Source organism: Vanessa atalanta, chromosome 1 (assembly GCF_905147765.1).
Source record: "Vanessa atalanta chromosome 1, ilVanAtal1.2, whole genome shotgun sequence".
Classification (NCBI taxonomy): Eukaryota; Metazoa; Arthropoda; class Insecta; order Lepidoptera; family Nymphalidae; genus Vanessa; species Vanessa atalanta.
The window spans coordinates 10,688,875-10,702,075 of record NC_061871.1 but is presented as its reverse complement, the minus strand read 5'-3'; the positions used below and the strand labels follow the sequence as shown (position 1 = coordinate 10,702,075).

At 30.7% G+C, this 13,201-nt stretch overlaps 2 protein-coding genes across 2 annotated transcripts; one reads left to right on the top strand and one right to left on the bottom strand.

The window, feature by feature from the left end:
- Positions 1-2,425: 2,425 nt before the first annotated feature.
- Positions 2,426-4,385, bottom strand: LOC125077728 (B1 protein-like). The gene is made up of 3 exons (XM_047689749.1): positions 4,241-4,385; positions 2,810-3,165; positions 2,426-2,582 (listed from the first exon to the last, which is right to left on the bottom strand). Exons 1-3 carry the CDS (start codon positions 4,292-4,294, stop codon positions 2,426-2,428), a joined length of 567 nt encoding a protein of 188 aa, XP_047545705.1. The 5' UTR covers positions 4,295-4,385.
- A 6,416-nt stretch (positions 4,386-10,801) lies between these two features.
- LOC125065109 lies at positions 10,802-13,080 on the top strand. Its single transcript, XM_047672545.1, has 4 exons — positions 10,802-10,945; positions 11,078-11,314; positions 11,400-11,544; positions 12,710-13,080. The coding sequence occupies exons 2-4, from the start codon at positions 11,096-11,098 to the stop codon at positions 12,805-12,807; spliced, it is 462 nt and encodes a 153-aa protein (XP_047528501.1). The 5' UTR covers positions 10,802-10,945; positions 11,078-11,095; the 3' UTR covers positions 12,808-13,080.
- Positions 13,081-13,201: the final 121 nt, after the last annotated feature.

Below are 13,201 nucleotides of genomic sequence, written 5' to 3'. Positions count from 1 at the left end.
ATAGAATATAAATTCTTCGTGAGAAAATTTTCACAGGAATAAATAAATAACTCATATTAGACGTGAAATAAAATTTAACCAAAATGTTTCATTTCGTTTTATTTAAAATATAATATAATATAGAACAGAGTTTTTTTTATTAATAATTACAATGTAAATAAAATCGGTGACTTTTTAAGGAAACATACCGCCGTTTTGTACATAATTTCATCCTTACTAGATCCTTTTGAACCATTGCACTCATCGATAACTTTACCAAGTTCATTTTTGCTCCTGTGATTACCAGCTAATTTCATAATTTTGTCTTTCACAAGGTAACCGTCCTCATCTGCGTACCCGGTTGACTTAGCGAAACAGTATATATAATTTCTAGTGCTTTCTGTATCTTCGAATTTCCAGACAAGGATTTTTTGCAACGATTCAGCATCGATGCCGGTTTTTTCAACGCATTCCATGGAACGACTAAACATATTCGGTAATAACTCTGGAGGAATGCTCACGAAGCTCTGAAAGTAATTTATTGTAAATTTTAAAATAAATGATTCAAGATTGTTTTTAATTACAGTTTTAATCGAACACTGAGTATGTCAGCAAGATCGAAAAACTAATTTTATAATAAATATACTGCCTAAAAAAATGGTATCACAGTTTATTGGTTAATTTATTATCAAACAAAACTTTAAAAGGTGTCTTGTTATAAATTGTGTTACTAATACCAAAAGAATAATGGCCCCCAACAACTACCAAAAAGATATTAGCGCTGTAAGATATGTATATTAAAAATTCCTTGCATCGCCCATGTACCAAGAAAATTATGTCCCTTGTGCGTGTAATCACACTGGCTCACCCTTCAAAACGGAACACAACGAATGCATTTGTTGCCATTGACCGGTACAATAAGTTAAATGATGAATAATCATTTAAAACGACTTGACAAATAACTTAGTTGACTATGAAACTCAGTCGTAAAGATATACTTACAGTTTTTCCGTAAACAAAAGCCGCCGATACAAGCACGATGTACAATATTTTAAACATATTTAACGTATTTATTACGTACTTAATTAATTATATAATAATATAATGTTAAATATATATTATATCAAAACAGTGAAACTTCTCCAACGGAGCAAAGCATAACAAACACTTGTCAATCTCTTAGTGAGCCTGTATTTATAAAGATGCGCAAATGAATAAAAACTTCACCCGTTTTTATTTAATAACTCATCTTTACAATAGAAGCTATATATGTAGATAAATACTTAGTTACATTTTGTAATTATTACAAACCAAGGCTTTTGTATTATGTCGCAAGGAATATTTATCATAGTAAAATGGATCACAATGTAATGTTAATATTTCTCTTGTTAGAAATGAGGATAGACGAAGACTTAAAAGAATAAATTATTTTAGTGCGACCAGTGGAACATGGCGTAGTTGTCTTGATCTAGTTTTGCAAAATTACGAGTATACATCGTTATCTATGCAATCTATACATCTTATCTATATAAAAAATTAAAGTAGAATTGTTTGTCTGTGACATTTTTTAAGTAATTATTAACCACCTATTTGGTGGTTAATTTGGTATGGTGGCCAATCCACTCACTCGAATTAGTCAAGCATGGTGGAGTAAAATTGTTACCTTCGCCTCAATCACGGCTTATCCAATATCAAGATTGTTATAGAAATAACTTTTATTATTAATTTTAATATCGTTTTTAGTGCATCAGGCAAATGCTGTTAGATGAATGATCACTGTATATGCTGACTTGATTGAGACAAATACAAGAAGACTTTGCCTACAATGACAGCAAAATTGCAATACCGAATTTTGAGGCAATATAATTTGCGATAATGATGTATGTACAGCCATTCCTGAAGAACAATCTCGAAACTCAACACATAATATAATCGTGCAATGTCAGAACGTTATATGCGACATTGACTTTAATAATAATAATAACATTTAAATTATACGCGCAAATAAAAAGCGTCCGTCGTTAATGTCGTGACGTCGTTAACATTTCACATATGAATATGAACTGACTGTACTAATTAGAAAAAAAACCTTGATTTTAGCCGTATGAAGTTCTCTAGTCAGTTCAAATCTACAGAAGAGTCGCTAACATTACTTATTATTTATTGCATTTAAAAATCAATCTGAAATAGCTGTAATAAAAAATGCTTTGTTCTCGTTTTTATTTCAACAATTATCATACAATTGCTACTCGGACGAATAAGGTTATTACATAAAATTTATTTCTATGCGCTTTAATGTATCGACTACAATTAGTTATTCTTAGAAATATATAAATTGCAAGTATAATCTTGAGAATAAAATTACTGTGTCACTAGTTTATTAATCAATAAAATGGTTTTTTTTTATAAATTACATAAGTATTAGTATGTTCAAAAAGTGAATCGTTCACTTCAGTTGAATTAGTCTAAGAGCTAGTGTATAATGCGACTCCGGGGTCTTGATTTGAGAAGCTGGCAATATTCCTCCCCGTTCCTTGAAGAGCTTATAAATCAGATGATCCTGCACCTTTCTCCCGTCGCGTCGGAGCAATCGCAGCATGAGTCTGGGGATAGACAATGCATCTGTTTTTGTCCACATAACATCCGTTGCACCTCTAGCTAATCTTGTTTGACTGTCGTTGTCCAGAATTGGGTCCATATTAATATTATAAATAATAAAATAAAAACCAGAAATAAATTATGAATTACGTTTAATAATAATTTTCTTAAATATATAATATTAACAACAGTATAATATAACACAGAAATTCTTTATAATATATTTGATTACTCAAATAAGACATGTTGTTTTGTATTGGTGTAATAACATTTGAATATTTCGAATGCGGTGTCCGCTTGGTTGTCACCTTTCTTGTTTTTACATTCGTTCAACGTTTTGGCTGCAGCGATCTTGTCAATACCGGTTGGTAGTTTCGATAGAGCTACATCACTGTTCAATTTACCATCTGGAGTAATTATATTTGCTTTTTGAAAGAAGCAATGTATGAACTTCTTCAAACCCTCATCATCAGATAGGTGACCCTTTTTTGCTTCAGCTAAAATTTCTGGTTTTACGCCCGACTCTTTCATACATTCCACTGTGTAGCTTTTGACCTTTTCTTTTTGGGTTTCCGATAAATGGACGTTCTAAAAAAAAGAAAAAAATGATATATAGATAATAAAATAAAATGTCTTGCATGGACAGGTTTGGTATTTTCTATTACAAATACATAATATTTTGTCGATTTAGTAGAATATTTAATATATTCATGTTAATAATTATAACGACCAATATTTATATAATCAACGTTGCTTTTCTGGACAATCTTTCTAACACTCCGTATTTCATTCGTGAATTGTTAAAAACGGAGTTAAGGTGTTACGCTCTTTTGATTTTGATTATGCGGGAATATTTTAATGTAATAAATATCACATGTCACTTTCTAACATTTTACTGTAGTAGTCAAGAGTCAGCTTCGAGTTCATTCTTACAGAATAGCGCTAATACAGGTGTGAAATGATTCAGGATACAGTTGACAGACTTACGTCTATTAATTGTGGTTGGTTCTAAATTTTCCTAAATTTTGTGGTGGATAAAGGATTAAATTCAAACAGAATTACCATTTAAAATTATGATCATGGATGAGGTCTAAAATGAAAGATGCACTGATTAGAATTATGGGAAAGTCATCTTAATCGAAACACACTTTGATAGAAAACTCATCCATATCTACTGGCTTAGAACGTATATCCTCCTCATATATCAGAATTCGACCAACTATGGGCTCTAAAGTGTTATTTCTCTTGTACAATAATTCGGTAATTTGGTGTAGAGCTTTGTGGTAGCCTGGCAAGGTATATACTACCCACTGATCATATATTCCACTGCCAAACGGCAATACTTAGTATTGTGGTGTATCAATTAGAGAGATAACACATTTTAGTTCTCAGCGGTGGCACAATGCTTGCACAAAAAAAAATAGAGAGAGTTTCCTTGCAAGAGATATTTGAAATCGTTAGTTGCCACTAAGTTGTAAATTTTAATACACCACATCCTTCACCCGTGACTCACTCAACCTTTATATGAAAAATAACTACTTAATCTATTTTCACTAAACCTTCACATAATACGAAATATAAAGAACATACACACAAAACTATACAATAAGAAATAAGGAAGAAAAAGACACCTAGTACATAATCATTTAACCAATTTACTTACATGCGCTTCCAAACTCGCGATAATAACAATACAAATAAATATAACCGCCTTCATATTGAATCCTTGTTGATACGAATCCTTTATGGAATTAAATAAATGAGAAATCAGTCTTAACAAGTTTTTATACAAGTATAGGAAGGACGTCAGGGCGAATTCGTTACGTTTTAAAAACGTAACTTTCAATAACGTCCAGTATTACATAAGGCCTTTACCCACTGCGGTCAAATCACTAACTTGCCTACTTAAACATGTATTTGTATATTTTATAATGTACTAACGACAGGATCCGGCTTTAGACCGATTTGACATTCCACTTTTAGAGGTTGGAGTAGGTTAGTTTTTATATCACAAAAATTTGCTCTATTTAGTTAAATTCCATAATACTTGTATTACACCTGGCACTTTCTACATAGCTCCTGAGCTAATTTGTAATTTGTAATGCTGAAACCTGGTTCGGCATTACAAATTACCCTGTACACCTTCATATTCTTATCTCAATTACACCTGTTACCTGCTTGAAGTCAGATTGGGCTAATTGTCATTTAATTTAAACTTACTAGACACCATCAATTCGTACCGGAATTTGAAATAATTTGTCATATTTAAATAATATTTGATTGTTAATATTAAATCGGTCGTAATTTAATACACACCGTATAGAGAATTCTTTTCGATTTAAGAAAAAATAATATAACTAATCTTGGCCGAATATCAAGAGTAGACTAGATGTCTACAGATGTCACAGAAGATATTATAATGAATACACAATGACAGGTACTTGCACTCAGACATGACCAATCCCAAGAGAGTTAATGTCCAATAAATTGTACTTGCTTTCCGAGGATATGTAAGCACTACCAAGCTCCAAACTGCCAAAACCCTAAATTATTTTGCATTATTGTGTCCAGACTTTAAATGACATCCCAGGACATCAGAATGTGGAACCATGTAAAGTATTCATCAGATGATTAGACAAATAAAACTACTATTAATAGGCCACATAAAATTTCGGTACAATTTTAGGTTAGATCGGGACAAGGATAGGTATAATTTTCGGTGACACTGTCTGTAATATTACAAATCCTCCTTTCACAATTATCCCTTAGTTTACATTCTCGATAAGAATATTGTAAGTTGACTATTTCCAACTATTTGATAACAGACATCATCCAAACAAAAACTATTTGTATACAGGACCAATTATATAGAATCAATTTCGCCAAATCAACGAGAATGTGTAAACGTAGAGAAGCACTTTTTATTATACATAACATATAAGGTAAAGAATTTAAAATACCTAAAAAATAATCTACCTCCTTATAGTTTTCCTTAATAATTGTTTATGTTGTAAATGCGATGTCATGAGGCACAATTTAAGCTTGTTTTTTAATGATACAGGAAGGACAAATCCTGCTGTAAAAAAAAATACCAACCTTGGGAACTAAGATGTTATATCCCCTGTGCCTGTAGTTCCAAGCACTCTTGTACAAAAAATATATACCAGTTATCATTGGTTCTTCCAAATATATGAATAAATGAAACTTAATCGTACTAATTGTGACTAAGTTTGAGATAAAATTTAAAATATTTTTGGACTATTTTCATTAATCCGGTTTTTCCAATTTATTAATCCTTTATCAAAATAAATGCTGACCTTCGTAGACCTTCAAAGGCAAATTAGTATCGCTTGCTCTTTAATACCAGTTATTATATTATATATAAGACATTGAAGTTTTTTTTATGGTATCAGTAGGTGAACAGGCAATTGGGCGAATTGGGTATAGTATGACACAATTTAAATATAGCATGGAAAAATTAAAAAAAAAACACCAATCGCTAATTTCACGAATGCATTTGGTTATATGACATTACAAATTTTATTACATTTGCGTAAAGATAATTTTCGCATTAAAAAAAATATTAATGACTTTGAAGGCGCACATAATTCCGATGTGATCGGTTTTTCTAATTTTGCCGATGCTACATCTAAGTTACAACTGCAATCAGGTTTCTTAGGTTTTACTGGAAAATCTTAAGATTTACCGTATTTCGACCTATGTATATATATAAATATTTTTTTTCATTTTTTGTAGTTCGTAAATAAATTTAATGTACAGTTTGACAGATCTTAAAGTATAGCAATACAATGATGAAATAAAATAAATAATTAAAAAAAAAATTACATATATTTAAAAATAATTTCGATTTGATTTAGTATATTTTATCAAACTTGTGGGTATAAAGTTTTTCTTAACATCGCTGTCGACCTTTTATTATCTAGACCACGCCGTATAAGGGATACTTGTATCTGACCTTTACGTGTACAAGTTCACAGTCGATTCCTACTAAAACTGGTATTGTTTTTATTAAGGTAATTTCATAAATTTAAAACTTATTTTATTAAGCTGGTTTTATTTACGTTTTTTTGGAAACAATATCCTCAACTGAACTCGGTATTAATTTCATAAGTATATTATATCTGCAGATGCAAATAAATAAAACTGATTGTCTGACTGTCATCTCAAAATAAATTATTTTCAGGCTAAGGCGACCACTTTTTTATATGTCTGTCTGCTTGTCTAGGTTAATTTTCAAAACGAGGAAAAATTTTTTTAGCTTAATATTGAGGGTCATCCAAAGTCTTCATATTTTGTCTTAAATTTATCATCAAAATCGTTGTGTCATTCAAGGTAATCAACCCATCTAATTTTAAACTACTTTGCCCACAAACTTAAAAACCCTGAGAATGTAGTGTGAACTTAAATAATTTTAGCACTTCCAATACAAATGAAGTAACAAATAAATATAACGCCAAAATCAGTAAAATTCCAATTTCAAAATTTGTCAGGAAGCATATTTTATGTTACTATTGTATCTCCACAAACAGTTTAATTATATTTATGTTATTTTAATGTGCATAATATTTACAGAGCAATCAAAATTTTAGAATTGCAAAACGAGGAAAGTTCTACGACGATGACTTTTTCATTGACTCAGAATTTGTCATTTTTGAGTATTCTTCCTTGGTGTTATAAGTCTTCGCGGGAATCTGGTTTCAGCCAGACTTTCTTCTTAGGTTATCGTCCAGTTCGCCCACAATCAGATTAGTTTTTTCATGGATCACCACTCATCACCATTTTCATAATATAAACTATCTTCTCTGCGTGTTTAACCTGCATTAAACGTTACTGCTGCCAACTCTGTAGATCATATTATGATTATATATACTCTAACCAGTCTCGTTTTCAAATAGGACTGATATTTACTATTCCTTAAAACAAACAAACTGTACCGCTTTATATACGTAAACATAATTAATAGATAATTATCTAATGATAATAATAGGACCGAGTGTGTATTAATATAAACCATAGTTATGTAAGTATTACTGTCTCCCAATAAAGGCTGGGTAATTGTAATAAGGGTTGTGTTATATCAATCTGGACCATTCGTTTGTTATTCCTTGTCTTTAGATGGCTAATAAATATTATGCTGATTTTTTTTTTGTATAAATACTAAGCTTTTTATAAAGGACAAATTGTTACACTTTATCATGTTATTAACGAATTGTTCGATCCTTGATGACTATAATTCTGACTTTTGTGACTGAGATATTTTGTTGTAAGAAGATATATTAAATGTAATAATTAATAATTTATTCATACCTTAATAATATTTTACACGGCACTCGGTGCTCACTCGATTTTTCTTAACTCACGATACGAATTGATGTTTGTAGATTTATTCATTAGATATGTACAAGGTACATCAAATCTGTACAATTTAAGTTAGGTTTAAATTTTAGTTCAATTATATAACAACAATTGAAGTCCTTTTATGTTCCAACTCGAAAAAATAATATGTTTCAATAATACAACTTTTTGAATTAACATATAAAATCTTTATAATTTTTTAATAAAAACACGCTTTTATCAGAATTGAATCATGATCACAAACTCGAGGTGTGTGCTGGTCGTGATTGAATAGTTTCACTGTCCTCTTGGACAAGCAATTGATACTTTTATTTTCTATTTGGGTACCGACATAAATTGATCTGTACCAAAACATCTGTAGAAATTGAACAGTTAAAATACTTTAATTAAAACCTATAACCTAATGTTAATTATTCTACTACGTCGCATGAGATTGGATTAGAATCGATATTGTGATTATTGAATACGCGTTGAGAAGAAGCGACACATACACATTGTACCTTATGAAAAGGTAGTCATTTCGTTCTTCACCAGCGCTTTTCAGAATCTACATATCGAATCGGTAGTATGGTTAGGTTTAATTAATCTTAAGAAATTGTCTACTTTACTTAAGTTTTTGATATTTTTAAACAGTTTCCTAAACACAGTATCATTATCTTTGAGTTCGAAACGTTGGCAAATATACTTTCGACCGTTCCTTACAAATAAGAAATTAAAAATTGTCGAGAAAGAAGATATCAAATGTTTGTAGTGCTGCATTTATGCAAATTTTGTTTAATCCATATGTAAAATTTAGTTTTATGTATTGGTGCTATAAAGAATTACTATTTGCCTGTGTCTTAAATTATTTTAAATTTGTGTTTTATTATGTATAAATAATTATTCTGAGCTCGGTAAAGTTAAGCGATCTATTCGCCCGTATTGTTATCAATGTACCTAATTAAAAACTACTGGTCCTAATTGTTAAATAAATCCAATATATTTGATATGATAATTATAATTATGAATATGACTAAAATGACATTTCATATTTTAAGTTAAGATTTTTTCTTTATATTTTTAATTTAAAAAATAATAATACAAGTTATATTTTATATTAAATTGACTGATAAATGTAAATGTTATTTTTTACAGCTTTTATTTACAGCTAACGCTTAAAATTAAAATTCGACTTCCATAAAAGGTATAATAATACTTAGCCCGCCGTTGACACAAATTATCCCTTTTCTTTTTTGTTCACAAAAATATTATAACAATCGATTTTAACTAACCGATAAAATTGATAAAAACCGCATTAAAATCCTTTTGCGTACTTAGTTTAATAGATCTTAGCGTAGCGGAGGGAAGCGACTTGCTTTATACTATGTAGATATTATGTGCTCGTCGGTAAATAACAACATCATGAAGAATCTTATATCTGTCAAATAATATTCTGCCTCAATCCGTTAACCAGTGGTTGTATTGTTTGGTAGAAAACTGTAGAATGTATTTTCCCTAAATCGGAGGAAGCCTTTGCATAATCGGTCGTATTTACGCGACGTTTAATTTTACCTGTAATTTGTAAGTACAAATACTTATATTAAATCTGCGATTATGGTTTGTTGAAATGTGGGTTATTGTACATAACGACAAAAGTTATTATTTGAGTAGGTGGTGAAACCATAAAAGTGACAGGGGTGGAAAACCTTTGCAATGTTTATACAAAATCGCGTCTTGTCATAATATTTTAAACAAGAGCTGAGAAAATACTTTTCATAAATAATGACGCGTCAATAAAATGTTAACTTCAATTTTCATTTGATTATTAAAATGGCTGACGACGTTTACTTGGGGCTGGAGGGGTGATCGCCTGGAACATTAAGTTCCAGACAGTTTTCATTTGAAAATTAGTACTTTTTTGCGGTCACGCACTATGGGTGTAATATTGGCCTCAGACAGGCACTTAGGAATACGACCCTGGATTTAAGTTTATTTTAATACACACAAATATGATAATATAATACTTTATAAGGTATTATGTGTATTCAAGCGCCAAGTTAAGTTACGTCCTATTGTTATCATCATTTTTCGCTTTTTATAAGATCAAATTAATATGTTTTATAATATCCTTATTACCTTGCCTTCTTAATAAACTATCATAAATTGTCCGATAAGGTAATTAAGATTTATCGTTATTTCTTATAAAAATACAAAGTTAAATGCTTAAGTTTATTATTAAATTTTAATAAATCTATACACGAGTAACGAATTGTAATAATGTGCTTACGTGCAAGCAAATTAGGGGAGTTATTCGCTTGTACAACGTTATTAATAAATAAATGCTTGTATCATGTATTTAACTTCTATTCAAAATATAACTGTTTTAATAATATATTATTATTAATTATAATCACTTTTATTTTGGTTCAGCTAATTAGTTTGTGTTTTTCGTCAATCGATAAAACGCGATTGAAAACCTTTGTGACAATGCCCCGTTAAGACGGAGATATGGGATCTGAAGAAAAAATAGTATCGTTGTATGCTATGCTATAACTTGAAGGCGAGCCGGTATACATGCACACCGAACACATCTTAGATTCCACAGTTGATAGTGCATGCTACACGGTTCGAGATGCTTAGATGATGATGTTATTTTACAGCCAGTATATAAGGGGTAAAGCGGACCATTTAATATCAGTTTTGACAATTTTTTTGTATATAGTGTCACATCGTTAATGTTTATAATAATAATATACATGTTATAGATATATAATTGCATCCTATATTATCTTAATTTTGTTAAACAGTAAAAATGTTTATTCCTACTGTAACCGAACCCACAGATTAATGTCATATGGCTTCATGCTGATGCGTCCATCGTTGCTCCTTAGTCATTCTCGGCATTGTTCACCTGAAAGTTTATCTAGGTTTCGAATAAAAGTTAACTAAAACAAGTGTAATAGTGAAAGTAGTAAACATCGTTTCGTTATCAAACACTCCTGTGACGAAAAAGGTAATAATACTTTTTTGTCTAATTCAATTTAAATTTGTAAATTAATATATTCCCTATTTAAATTATAAATAAATATTTTAAATTAAAAATAAATATTTTTACCAAAATTTTGAGGAAACATTTTTAATTTAGTAAAATAGATTCAAAACAATGGCCGAGGAATCCGGATCTGGATATCAGCTACGAAGGCGACGTGGTCTTGGTAAGCCGCAACTGGCCTTAAACCTGGATGCGGGTTACGTGAACGAAGGTTGCAGTAAACTGGGAACGCCCTCACCAAGTTACGTGAAACTAACGCCCAGTGTCACCCCCAGCTCTGCCAGATTGCTACAAGAATTTAAGAATAAACAACAGTCGTTCGATATACGGGTATGTTCAAACATTTGCAATATTCATAAAACATCTGAAGATAAAATTATTATTATTTTTTTTTTCTAAATATATATTGGAATAGGTAGAGGATTGCGAAGAAATAGAAATTATTATTGAGAGCGACGAAGAAGGTGAGGCTGAGGAAAATGCTTCGGCGGTCGTACAGAATCGCCCCATCACTCCCACCCCCGTACAGGACTTCGGTACTAGTGTCGTCTATATGGAAGGTAATATTATAATATTTCATAATTATTTTTTGCAAATCACTAATGCAAATCAAATTAATACTTTATCTGTGACTATTCTTATGATATCACGCACTTTACAAGATTAAATGAATTTAAAGCTACTATCAGTTCTTCAATTAAATAAGAAAATTACTTTGATACGCAATTAACGCTTATTAATTAATTATAATCACGCAAGCAGATCAAGCTGCTAAATGAAAGTAATAGCTATGATAAACAAGGGTACTGACAGGAAAAAAATACAGAAATATAGTAATGCTTAGCATTGTTGTCCCGTTTGAAACGTTAGTAAGTCAGTGTATCTGCGACGTAACATCTCAGCTGCCGAGGTTAGTGGCGCATTGGCGATGTGAAGAATGGTAAATATTTCATATGTGGTGACCATTTACAATTACATTTACCAATTGCTAATAAGTAAAAATATTTTCAACAAGTTTACGTAATGAACTGAGAAATGGCCAAGACTATTTTGATTATATACATGTTTTAAGTGAATCAAAACAATAAATAAAACTCGTAACGGTGATATTTAAAAACTTAACGCAGTAAATACTCATTTAAAGTAAGGTAGGGTTATCGTATCTAACCTACATATTCGATAATACAATATCTAAACAACACAAGTCGAAATAAAATAATGGGTATGGACGGGATCTGCAGTGCGATTCTGTAAGAAATCACTTCGTATCTCACTCGTAAAGTACTATAAGATACTTGCGGTGATACGCCGTTTTGGATACGTGTATCATATACATTTTAGTCAATACCATATATACCATTCTGACTTTTCACTCTTCGTATTCTGAGGTGAGTTTCCAGTTTTTTCTTACAGTACGAATTTATATATATATAGAACTATTATGTAAGACAAACCTTGAACTAAAACTAAACTAAACTATATTAATTATAACATTTAAAATATTCAATCATCAATACGGCATATCTCTGTAAGTCGGTTTTCAGCGATCACGACTGATGTAGTGAGTTCTTAGACAAAGTGAGTTCTTATTAAGTATTTCCTTTTCGATATTTGTACATACACTAAAACCTTTCTGATAATATTGCATGTTTACCGACCTTAACCATATCCGTTAATATGTATAAGGTTTAAGCAACATTTAATTGTGTTTTGTGCTCTTTGCAGGACCGCAAGCTACCGATTTTCTGAAAGTAAAAACATTCGAGCAAGATTGTTACACTGACGTCTCGGATGCGGGTTCAGACGATGAAGACGAGCAATAGTCTGACGTACTCATATTTCACACTACTCATGTTATGAAGCACTTTAAATAGTATGTTTATTTACACAATTATATAAAATAATAAATAAATATATTTCTATACTAACATACCTCTTTTTGAAGGAACCGCATTTGCGAACTTATTTTCAACCCTTGTCTACCCATGGGGTCAATTTCACCACAAGGAAACATATAGACTAAAAATTTAAAAACACGAACTACTGTCACAGACCACAGTCAAAGTTTAAGTTCTTTGATGAATAAATACGCGACATTGAAAGACAGTGTCCTATTTTGGGCAAAAGTCTTCGAAAAATAGCAATGTGAAACACATACTTGCAGTTAAAGATTTTATGTATTTTGTTTGGTATTAGATGTTTCAGAATGTAAATGTA